The sequence below is a fragment of the Uloborus diversus genome, chromosome 3 (assembly GCF_026930045.1).
Source record: "Uloborus diversus isolate 005 chromosome 3, Udiv.v.3.1, whole genome shotgun sequence".
NCBI classification, from domain to species: Eukaryota; Metazoa; Arthropoda; class Arachnida; order Araneae; family Uloboridae; genus Uloborus; species Uloborus diversus.
The window spans coordinates 7,886,571-7,898,896 of record NC_072733.1 but is presented as its reverse complement, the minus strand read 5'-3'; the positions used below and the strand labels follow the sequence as shown (position 1 = coordinate 7,898,896).

The window sequence follows — 12,326 nt, the reverse complement described above, 5'->3', positions numbered from 1 at the left end:
AAATAACATGATTGTGTGTGTGATCCGGCTTCCCGGGAAAACTGTAAGGCCCTGTATACACTTATTTTTTGTAATATAAAAATTTTGAGGGGAGCGAGAAACTTTATTGTATCGTGATTTTAGATATTTTTATATTCTACTGTTCTTATGTGTAATTTGTGTTTATATATACCAGACTTTTAAGATTGATTAAGAAATCTTCTGGAATAAATTTGATTGAAATCTTAAATTGTTCGATTTTTATGTTGTTTTCTTCAAAAGTGTTCAGTTTCAAAAAAACAACTGTTCTAATATGTTCTAATATACAGATGATTTTAGTTTCTTGAAATATTTTAAAAGTAACTTTTTTGAACAATTAATAGGCATAAATGTTCATTCCTCGTATTCAAAATAAAAAGTTGAATCCTCATACATAAAATAATTACATACTTTTTATAGTTAATATTTAATTGTTATTAATATTTAATTGGGGAAAATAAAACTTGTATAATAACACTGTTAAAAAAAAAAGTGTATCTCAACACCAAAAATGATGGAAACTACATTACTCCAAGTGTCGTCTAGTGAAACGCCACAAATAATTCATGGTGTTATCAAACAACAAGAATTATCTGTGGTGTTTCACTCCACTACACTTGGTGCAAAGTAGTTGTCACATTTTTTTTGTGTTGAGAAACACTAAATATTTTTACAGTGTAGTGATACTTGACCCAATTTTTAGTTTTTTATTTTCCATTTTGTTGGTTTATTAGTTAGAACGAAGTAAAACAATATATAAATACAGGGTGCGGAGAAAGTTCCCACAATTTTGTTTAAAACGTTTTTTCTTTTTTGGCGTTAAAATGGTATGTTGGCGATTTATTTGGCACATATTGTTTATTGGCATTAAAAGTATTTGAGGTTTAATCATTTGTTCTTTGTTAGTTCATTGAGTTAGTGAGCTATGAATCGTAAAAATGTGCGTGTTACTGTCGTTGAATTACACATGAAGGGAATGAAAACAGCCGATATTATTCGAACGACTGGATTCAGAGTAAAACAGTAAACGACGCTGTGAAACGTTACAAGGAGACTGGAGGGACTGCCGACCGTCCACGGAGTTGTCGTCCAACCACTGCAACGACTCTAGCGAATGTGCAGAAGATCCGCTGTCGCATCCGTCGCAATCCAGAGCGCTCAATGCGAAAGATGGCCAAAGAACTGGAGATCAGAGAAAAAAGCGTCCGAACCATCGTGAAAAACAAGATGGGACTTCGTTCTTACAAGATTAATCGCCTCCACTTCCTCAATGACACAATGAAGCAGAAAAGATTGATAAAAGCTCGACGAATGTTTCGCTTGACCGCTGGTGCTCGCCTTTCGAAGGTTCTCTTTACCGATGAGAAGATCTTCATCATCGAGTCCACACATAACGGTCAAAATCATCGCCAACTGCTTAAGCAGGGTCAGAAGAAGATCGCTGCTGCAAAAATCATCGGACACAGTCACTTTCCAGCCTCCGTAATGGTCTGGGCTGCGATTTGTGCCACTGGGAAGAAGCCGCTTGTTTTCATTGACAGAAACGTCAAAATTAATGCTGCGAGCTATCAGCAGCGGGTTCTATGCGATGTACTGAGGCCATGGGCAACAGAACACTTTGGCCAAGATGGATTCAAACTCCAACAAGACTGGGCTCCTGCGCATTCGGCCCGATCGACGATTGCCATCTGCGAAGATCTGTTCCCAGGTTTTTGGGGCAAGGATGTTTGGCTCCCTTACTCACCAGAACTCAATCCGATGGATTACCCGGAGTGGTCAATCTTGGAGGAAAAAATCTCAGGAAAACGATACGCCACGGTCAACATGCTCAAAACGGCTCTGAGTCGTACCTGGAATGAGATAACGGTGGATGCGTGTGCGAGCATCGTCGGCAATTTCAGACTGCGGCTTAACAAATGTATTGAAGGCCCAAAGAGCCATTTTTGAACAATTGTTATAATTTTTTGTTTAATTTTATTATTATTATTTCAACAAAGAGTTTTTATTGCTTTAACTTGTTGATTTGTTGAATTATGTGTTAGTTACAGCCCATTAAAATATCTAATAAAATTGTGGGAACTTTCTCCGCACCCTGTATAGTTTGCCATTTTGCACATTATAATAGCTAAAAATAATAGCATAATTCTAAGTATAAATGGTTCAAAAATTATATCCCTCAAGTCTGGATATGGGTCAAGTGTCCCTAGAGCTAGGCAGACTTGACCCAACACTTTGGCAGACGGAGCCCAATTCATGAATGATGAAGAAAGACTCATAGATATTGAAATCAAACGCTCGCAAGTTTAATGGTGGTGTTTTTTTTTTTTTTTTTTTTTAATAAGTGATACTTGAAGTGAATATACAAAATGCTCACTCTTTAGGTGAAATGTTACATATATTGTTTTTAAAATAATCTTACTTCATATCAGCAGGGAGACTCGTAGAGATTGAAACAAAAAACGTAGGTTTGATAGTGTATTTTGTTTTAATAAGTCATGCTTTAAGTGAATATGCAAAATGTTCACTCTCTTGGTGAGGTGTTACAAACATATATTTTTAATTAATCTTACTCCATATCAGCACCAAAGCAGAAATTGAATTCAAAACTTTATCAGTTCAGTCCTAAGCAATATTTCATTTATTTTATTAAGTAACAACTAATCGTCCCTAAAGATAATTAGCATTTTTGTTATTTGTCAAATAAAAAGTTTTTTTGACCAAAATATTATATATTAAAGGTAATCATATAAAAAAAACAGGCCTCCACATTCACAACATTTGAATTATTTCAGAATAAAATTGAATGATTACTGCTAAATATATATATATATATATATATATATATATATATATATATATATATATATATATATATATATATATATATATATATATATATATATATATATATATATATATATATATATATATATATATATATATATAAATCTCGTGTCACGATGTTTGTTCGGGGTAAACTCCGAAACTACTCAACCGATTTTTCTCAAATTTCATATCTATGTGTCATTTGGTCCAACTTAAAAGATAGGTTAGTTTTTATATTTTTTATTGCAAATTTCATATTAATTATGCAATAATAGTGTGAATTAATTGTTTAGTTCTAAAAATTCTTAATAGATGGCGGTGTAAGTTAATTAATCGATATAACTCTAACATCGTATGACTTACTGCTAAAAACACCATGATAAAAAAACTCACAAATGTTGCTTAGAATTTCCATATAACGTTTCGGGATATTACAGGTTATTATTCACTTCCTGAGAAAATCAACTATATTTTTTGAAAACGTTTCCTTTAATTGCTACAAATTGCAGATTTCACACCGTTGTGTAAAAATATTTTTCTCCACCAGTATCAAGATTAACTAAACGTATTTAATAGGTGTATCGGTTTCGGAGCGATTACGGTTCTTCCAGATTGATTCAACACCCAATGAGTGCGAAAAGACATCTGGATCACGAAGCTTTGCAAGAGTCGCAGAGGAACTACATTCGAGCTACTTGCTTGAGAGTCTGTCTTCGCGTTGGATATGCGTGCATTAATGCTTTGAGAGCTTTATTAGAAAAGAAGGAAGGTTCCAGGCTATTATATTAAACCTGCGTTAGGCTTCTCTGAAGGTGCCAGAATCATAACTGCCTTTAACCAAGAAAACTACTGAATTCCTAAAAAATATTCTAGTTAATTTTTAGGAAGGTTATTGAATTTAAGCGGAAAACAATTTTTTTCTTTATTTTGTTCCCCAAGAGATTTTTAATATCATTAATTCTTGCAAAGATACGTCCACAACAGAAAATTGTAGTGACAATTGCACGTCACAGCATTGCTGCTACTTTTTTAGATGGTAGACGAACAGCACATTCAGCTTTAAAGTTGCTCATTACATATTCATAACAAATAAAACGCAATGTGTAACATTAAAGAAAAAAAAACGTGGAATGGCTGTAGTGTTGCAAGAGAGTGAAATTATAATTTGGGATAAGTGTACTAAGGCTCATGAGTAAAAGCATTCATTCGAAACACATCATAGGATTGTGCAAGATTTGAACGGCAAGGATAAACTTTTAGGCGAAATTGTCTGAATACTGCTGGAGACTTCCGACACACATTACCAGCTATTCCGATGAAATCAACGCATGAATAAAACAATCGTTTTTATAGCGTAATGTCGAGATAATGCGATTGGCCATGAACATGCGAATATAAACGCAAAATAATCTAATCGCACAAGTATTTTCTAAGCAATTGCTGGGTATTGGAAACGGTGAAATTGAACTGTATCAAAATATACAGTACAACAAATAGCCAGACAATTTCTGCACTGCCGTTGAGATGAATAGTGAACTAATTGAGAGTCTATTTCCAGATAAATTTAATTTTTTAAAAATCATAATTGCCTCTGTAATCGCGCTGGTTTTGTAGCAGTTTTGTTTTCGGTAAACATTCCCGAACAGACAGGAATATTTGTGGATCGTCAATTGTCGACTGTCAAATACATATCCCGATGCATGTCGCAAATTGTATTTATTGGTCGCACAAAGTCATTGGAGTTTACACTTTCTAATGCAGGTTTGACATAAAGAGAAGTATAATAGTAGACGAAACAGTATTCGTCAACTATTTAAAACAATTTTGACGACATACTATCCAACACAATCATCATTTTTTAAGGAGAAACTATATAACTTTCACGTTTGAAGACGTATTTCATAAAGTTTAACAAACACACAAATGTCCAAATCCAGATTTTACACCAGAGGTGAATATGAAGCTTTAGTTAAAACTGAAGGTTTTTGCGTTTCAATTTCAAATTAGCCACTTAGTTATTATGATATGCCGTCACTTGATAGTTGAGCCACCGACTTAGTTAACACTGATTTGCAACGTATAACAACAGAGCAATGACGCTGTCTTAGCTACAATTATCGCGAATAATGAGCCATTACTGACGGCTGAAAAAAAAAGCTCCCCATTGATATTTAACAAGGCTATACAGTTGTCGATGAAAACAAAGCAGTAAACATTCCAACTGAATTTTTAAATTCCCTGGATACACCAGGAATGCGACTACACGATTTCCGGTTGAAAATTGGCTCAACAATTTATTCTTTTTTGCGATTTAAACCCACCTAAATTACGCAACGGTACACGTTTCTTCATCAAAAGTCAACAATTTTGACGGGAAAGTTTAAAGGAGAAATGTTTGTGTTGCCACGTAATCCATTAATAGCGTCATAATTTTCAAACACATTTGAAAGGCTTCAATTTTTGATTCGTTTAGCTTTCGAAAAGACCATACATACATCTCAAGAACAAACAATGTCTTCTTTCGGTTTGGACTTGAAACATAAACATTTCTCTCATGGGCAACCATATATCGCCTACTCACAAGTGGAAAGTTATCATACTTTTCGTATTAGCAAAAGACTGGTTAAGCAAGAACATTGTGCACAACTTAGTGCTTAGACAGTTTTCAGTTTTCAAATAATAGAAACAATAGTTCGAAGTCAATGTTATCTACTTCAATGAAAAAATTTAATTTTTATATGCTTTTAATTTAATTGGTGTATTTTGTAAAGAAGTTATTGCTTACAAACTATAGAGAAAGCTGAGGTGAATAAACTGTAGTGTAGAATCTAAAAGTGTATAGTGGTTTACGCTTAGTTTCAACATTCGGTTATTTTACAATCAGTTTCGATATTTACTATAACTTTCAAGTTATTTTTGCCTTTTCTTTTTTGGCCTAAGTCATACTTACAAAATTTACTAAGCGTAAGTATAGTGCTTTTTCCATAGAAAATTTAGTTAGTACTTACTGAATTCAATAAGTACTTTCTTCAACCAGCACTGTAAAAAAAAAAAAAAAAAAAAATCCGAAACGTTACTCGATACTTGCTTGCAGTTCTGGCTAAGCTTTGGCTATGTTTGTATTACAGCTTATAGAAGTTCCTTAATAAATTAGAAAGGTGCTAAGTTTTTTTTTTAATCCCTTCCTAAGTTTACACTAAAGTTCCAGAAACACGACTATCTTCAAACGGAAAGATCTTCGAATTTTTCAAGCGGCATTCGAGATAATTTCAGGAAGGTTATTAATTTTTATCGGAAAACTTTCCGGGTTTTGGCATGACATGTTCCTGGCAGAAATTGTCCACATCAGCTGCCCATAATTTTCCAGGAACATTTATGAATCGTTTTTACATTGAATCACCCCCATTATCATTCTCATATGTTTTAAAATCGGCTATACTATTTTAAGCTCTATTAAAAAATATTTATACGATTCTATCAAAATAATGAGTAAAAGTTTATTTTCATCCAACTTCTTTGCCACAGCAACGCGTGGCCGGGTCAGCTAGTATATATATATATATATATATATATATATATATATATATATATATATATATATATATATATATATATATATATATATATATATATATATATATATATATATATATATATATATATATATTTTTATTTATTGACAATATTTCATCTAATAAAAAATAAAATTTATTGCAAAAACATCAAATTAATCTTTCGGTTAAGTCTCTTTAGTTAGCTTGGGTCAAAGCTCCCTAGGTAGCTTTCTTTAGTTAACCTTAAATTTTTAACAACATAGAATTATATAAACTACTGCATGCCAGTATATGGCTAGAAAAGTGACTAAAACATGTTTTCTTTCAAAAAATTCATTTCCCTCAAAACTGGACGTTAAAAGCTAAAAAAAAAAATAATCTTCAAATTTTGCATGAAGGGGGGCAATGTCACTTAAAACACTGATTTTTTTGAAAACCACTGATAACTCTGAAATGGCTTGTCCGTTCAACTTACTCTTGTGTGGCTGGTCAACCAATAATGTGACTAAAATTTACCCATAATATCCTTTTCATGGGAAAAAAATCATCATGGGTCAAGTTTCCGTATAACGCAAGCCTCCCCACCCCTATTTCTTCATTTTCTATCAGTCACCTTGTGTGAGACTTTAATCGCTTCTTTTGAAACATGCTTTGCTTTTTAGGGGAAAAATAGAATTTTTCCTACTCTAAAACCACAATTACATTGAGTAGATGTGGTGCTTTTTTAAACAACTGATTTAAATAATACGTTTGACATTAGTGTACTGATTAACTACACTACAATATTATTTCAATATACATATACATTTATTTGAATTAAAAATAAAATAAACAGCATACACTTAGATTGACTTTTACGCTGGTTCGTATCTGAATGAGGCACCCACATGAACTTTCTCTCTCATTTTGAAATGATGATAAATTATAACTTAAACTGCCTAATTACAAAAATATTTATTTCTTCTTGGATCGCATGTAAAAATTAGAAAACATGATTTGCAATTTTACGGGATACGTTTGTGCTACAAAAATTATTCAAGCGCAACCATCATCAATTTGCTTAAATAACACAATTGGTTTTCATAGTTAAAGCTGTCAAAAAAGATGAACGGGCGATTCCTTATTTTAACCGTTCCGCACGTAACCTGTGTTTATTTTCTTTCTTTCTTTTCAACACTGGGTGTGGTTTTGGAATCATGTGATCCACAATAGACTTTGCAAATTTTGCTCACTGCTAGGGGAAAATGTTGCGAAAACGTGCTAAATTCTTCAACAGACCTTCAAAGCTAAGTGCTTGTCAAGGTACGTCGTCAAGAAAAATGGCACAAGTTCTTCAAAGAAGACATGGCAGTCGTAGCCGATGAACTCCATTCTATAATCACAACAATGACTAGGATTAACGACAACGAGAATTGTGTGAGCGGTGTTTTAAAATTGGACCGTCGTTTAAGCGTCCGACAAGTTGGCAGTTGGGCAACTTCAACCGCGGTTCATCAGCACCCCTAAACTCCTGACATGGCTTTCTGTGATTTTTTGTGAGCACAAGCTTGAAAAAAGAGCTTAAAGGAATATATTAGGAGTAGGTTGAGAACATTCAAGTTCGTTTTGAAAATATAAAAAATAGGTTTCATGCGGAGCGATTTTCGGAAGCTTTGGCAGGTAGGAGCGGACAGATCACGTTCGCTATTGGAAAGGCACCCCCACTATTTTTGTTCTGCCAGTTGGAGCAGCCTGAGATGAACAATCACGTCCGAAGTTGACCAACATGTTTAGTACTTTTATAACGCACCCTGTATGACTAACCGTTTCAGACAAACACGTGTTGAGCAGTATGTTACCGCCACTAAGACAGGTCTAGAGCAAAACTACATGCAATATAACAGATATTTCGGTCAACGCAACTTTCTGGTCAAACACCTGTTGCTTCAGCAGTCTTTTTTTTTTCTTTTCGTTTTCTCTTATTTTAGTAAAATTAGGGGTTTTTTTTGAAAATAGTTAGAAGAAAGGGAGGCAGAGGGTATAACACTTTTAGAGAGTTTTCTCGAAAAAAGTCACAAAAAGCCAGTGAGACGGAGAGAAACATGGTTAGCAGACAGTTGACGGGACTACTGTGTTCTAGGTTTTGTCAACGGTAAGGTTGGAGCAACAAGATGCGAATTCTGAGTACGATACCTTTATGACAGTAAAAATATTATGTCCTTATGACAGTGTCGAAATTAATTATTAGGGGAAACCCAGCTAAAGTGGATACCCCGGGCAAAGCGAATTTTGCCTATAACTCCCAATTAGTTGGTCGGCAGCCGTGTTGTCATAGCAACGGTCGCCTGTTGCCGCTCCGTGTGCGGCAAACACGTCGGGACGAGTTCGTCTCACGCGACGCCAGTGCGCGAATAAAGTATGTTTTGGGGAAAACAATAGTTTACTGAGGTTAGTGTTTCATTTATAACTTTAATACTATTTGTAACATGTTCTTTATTATAAATAGGATTTGATGTACGATTATGCAGCTTTCAACTATACGTAGACGACGAGTTTAGTTGCTCTGGTTTTTTAGTAATGTTTAGTAACCTCAAAAATGTACTTGAAGGGCAAAGCGGATTGGGCAAAGTGAATACCGTATTCACTTTGCCCGGTCATGACAAGTCACTGCATCCGAGCCTGGAAGTCCTTCAATATTAAGATCTCAAGACAATACTACCATTGAAGACCGTCCTTATACTCCCATGGGATCTGAAACAATAGAATAAATCCAAGGCAATGATGTTCCCACCGCTTCACCGAAACCTGGATGTTCTACGAACTACTACAGTCCTTCAGTTTTACTACCTAATCCTCAGCCTGTTAAACCAATAACAACACGTAAACAAAAACTAAAGAGATCTATACTCCAGACAAGTACTCCAGTAAAGGACAATCAGAGACAAAAATTTGAAAAAGCAAAAAAGACTGTTATGAAGTAACTAGATGATGTTTCGAGTAAAGCTTCTCAGAAGACTATTAAAAAGACAAAGTACCAAAAAGAATAATCAAAAACCTCTGCTAAAATACATAGGACTGCATAAAAGAATGATATGAAGAAGGAAGTAAAGAAATTTCATGATGTAAGGTGCACTTTCTGTGATGAAATGTTCTTTGAAGAACATGATCAGCCGATGGAAAACAGGTTACAATATCGTAACTGTACTCAGTGGTGTCATAAAGAGTGTTCAGCATTCGAAAATGGTAATGATTTTGTTTGTGATAACTGCAATGATTAGTATTGTAATAGAATTTTTTTTTTTTTTAAATATGCTCCTAAATTTAGGATGTTGACTTTTTTTTTAATTTCTTTGCTTGTTACAATAATTACTGCAATAATTAATATTGTAAAAAAATGCTTTTTAATATGAGCCTTTAATTATTGATGCTTATTTTATTTAAAGTTCAGTTTCTTTGTTTGTAATAACAACAATAATTAGCACTGCAGCAAAAAAAAAAAATGTTTTTAAATGTGTTCCTTTTATTTTCGACGTTTATTTTATTTCAAAGTTTAATTTCTTTGTTTGAAATAACTACAATACTTAGCATTGTAGCAAAAAAATGTTTTTTGGATATGTTCCTTTAATTTTCGATGGTTATTTTATTTTTAATGTTTAGTTTCATGACAAATAATGTTGCTGTTCGCTTTGCCTTAGTAACGAATTTGTTGGGTGTTGGGCAAAGTGGATATTCATGCCATTGTTGAAAACTGGTGTTATATCTAATAGTGTAATTAATATTAAAGACAACTGTTACTGCATTACGCACGTTCATTAAATGAAGACTGATTATAAACATTTGTTTCAATTTCTAAAGTTATAACTAAACGAGAATAATGAAGAGAAGCTTAAGGTATTCACGTTGCCAGGGTTTCCCCTACCTGTTTTTAGCTATCAACAGCAGATACATTTTACGAAGCACTAAAGTCACAATTTGAATTTTTAAACTGCTTTTTCATACGGTAGACCGGGGCACGTTTACGCGTGGGGTACGTTTACGCAGTGCACTTTTTCCAAAACGAGTTATAAATGGAGAGCCAAGAGTCATACCAGATTGATGCTGCTCCTAGCAAATATTCTCACAACTTTTTGAACATCAGTCGAGCTTCGGTGTAGCATGCGGATAAAAAAATCTGTTTTCTACCAAGCCGAGTAAATTTTGTCTTGAATGTTTTGAAGCTTATTCTAAATAAATAATACTTAGTTAAGAAAGATCAAAGGCATAAAAATTAACAGAATTTTATTCTTTTCTGAGAAATGTATTGTATAATTTAAAATGTTATTACAGTTTTTTTTTTTTTTTTTTTTTTTTTTGCACGTTAAAAATTAATCCAAACTTGGCGATGGGGCAAGTTTACTCGTTGAAGTCTGAGCACCTTTACGCGCGTCCTTACTGTGTCTTACTTCTAAACGTGCCCTGAAGCTGTTTTCACTCTGAACTGTCAATGGACTGGTTCCATGAATGGACCAAGAAAATATTTCCCGCACCAGATTTTGCCCAAACGTAAAATCAGTTTTATTTCCCTGCTTTGTCTGAAAACAGCCTAAGTCGTCAAAAAGCTATAATTATTACAAAATATTCATAAACACGTTCAGTTAAGGTCTTTACTATTCCTTTACTAATGATTGGCATTTTCATTTTGTTAAAACGTGCTTTGAATATGACTGAATTATTGAAAGAGTGCGTTTTCAAGTACAATTCCCAATATTTCATGTTTTATTATGAGTCGTCATAGCATAAAGAGCTGCTAAAAAATTCATAAGGGCACCATTGTTATCATTAGACCAACAGGTATTCCATGAATGGACCACCTGACAAATATGTCAATTCACATGTATTATTATAATTTCATCTGAAATATTTTGATAATTGCTCAAACCTTTTAAAATATTTGAATATAATGAAAAACAAAAATATTTATTTTCGGAAGCTTCCTTAGATTATTACAATTTCAAATTAAAAGCATTTACAATTCTTTTAATTTTTGAAAAATAAATTGTAGTTTAAATTCAGTTGGAAATACTTTAGCTTTTTCAGGAAAGCTCCAAAAGGAGTGAAACAAAACCAGTGGACAACGACTGAAAGCAAGGGACGAGCACAGCCTACAAGAATGGTGACATTTACATTAGCAAAGTCTGCCGAGAATATGGAGTCCCGACGGCAACTTTCAAGTGACACATAAAAATAAAAACTGGTTTTGCTGTTGATGGCAAACAACTGAATTTCAGGATATATGCCCCCGAAATAGAAAAAAGTATTGGTGATTCATATTTTGAAACTGCAGGAGATGTTTTTTAGAACTATTTCTAAAGATTTGTGGGGATGGGCCTTTCAAGTGAACTAAATAATATGTCATACAGGTTTAATCGAGAAAAAATGTCTGGTGTGTACAAAATGGCATTATAAGTTAATGAGACTGAACCCTGAATTAAATTTTTGGCTACCTGAAAATACTACTATAGCTCGAGCCTCTGGTTTCAATAAGGAAAGGGTTAATTTAATCTTTGAATTTTTAAAGAACCTTGTCAACAAGTGCAATCATAATAGAACAAAAAATTTCAACATGAATGTAACCGGACTACGTTCAGAGGTTACTAGGTTACTAAAACGTTTAGAGGGGTAATTCACTGGTATAAATATTTCTAGTTGTCAAAGAAGTGCGATTACAATAACTGTGTATTGTGTGAATTCTGGGGTTTTTATGTTAATAGTACGCTAAAATGTAATAATAAAAATAAGTTCTCTTTTTTTGGAATAACTGATTATTTTGTTTAGTGGATTTTGATCTCCTGCTGAAAATGTTTGTAATTTACGCATTGTTTTTCTTATTTGAGAATGGTGTCTATCGACAGAAAATTGATGGTACGTCCATGGCAAACGGTTTGCATGAATGTTTTTTTTTTTTTTTTT

General features: G+C 33.5%; 1 protein-coding gene across 1 annotated transcript; it reads left to right on the top strand.

The window, feature by feature from the left end:
• The first annotated feature begins 1,188 nt into the window (after positions 1-1,188).
• Positions 1,189-11,598, top strand: LOC129218207 (uncharacterized). The gene is made up of 2 exons (XM_054852422.1): positions 1,189-1,884; positions 11,419-11,598. Exons 1-2 carry the CDS (start codon positions 1,189-1,191, stop codon positions 11,596-11,598), a joined length of 876 nt encoding a protein of 291 aa, XP_054708397.1.
• Positions 11,599-12,326: the final 728 nt, after the last annotated feature.

What these genes read in the sequence shown, in the direction of transcription:
- LOC129218207 (XM_054852422.1), top strand. Translation starts at nt 1,189, where the DNA reads ATGGCCAAAGAACTGGAGATCAGAGAAAAAAGCGTCCGAACCATCGTG. An exon ending in GTACCTGGAATGAGATAACG is followed by an intron (nt 1,885 to 11,418) that starts GTGGATGCGTGT and finishes AATAAATTGTAG; the next exon opens with TTTAAATTCAGTTGGAAATA.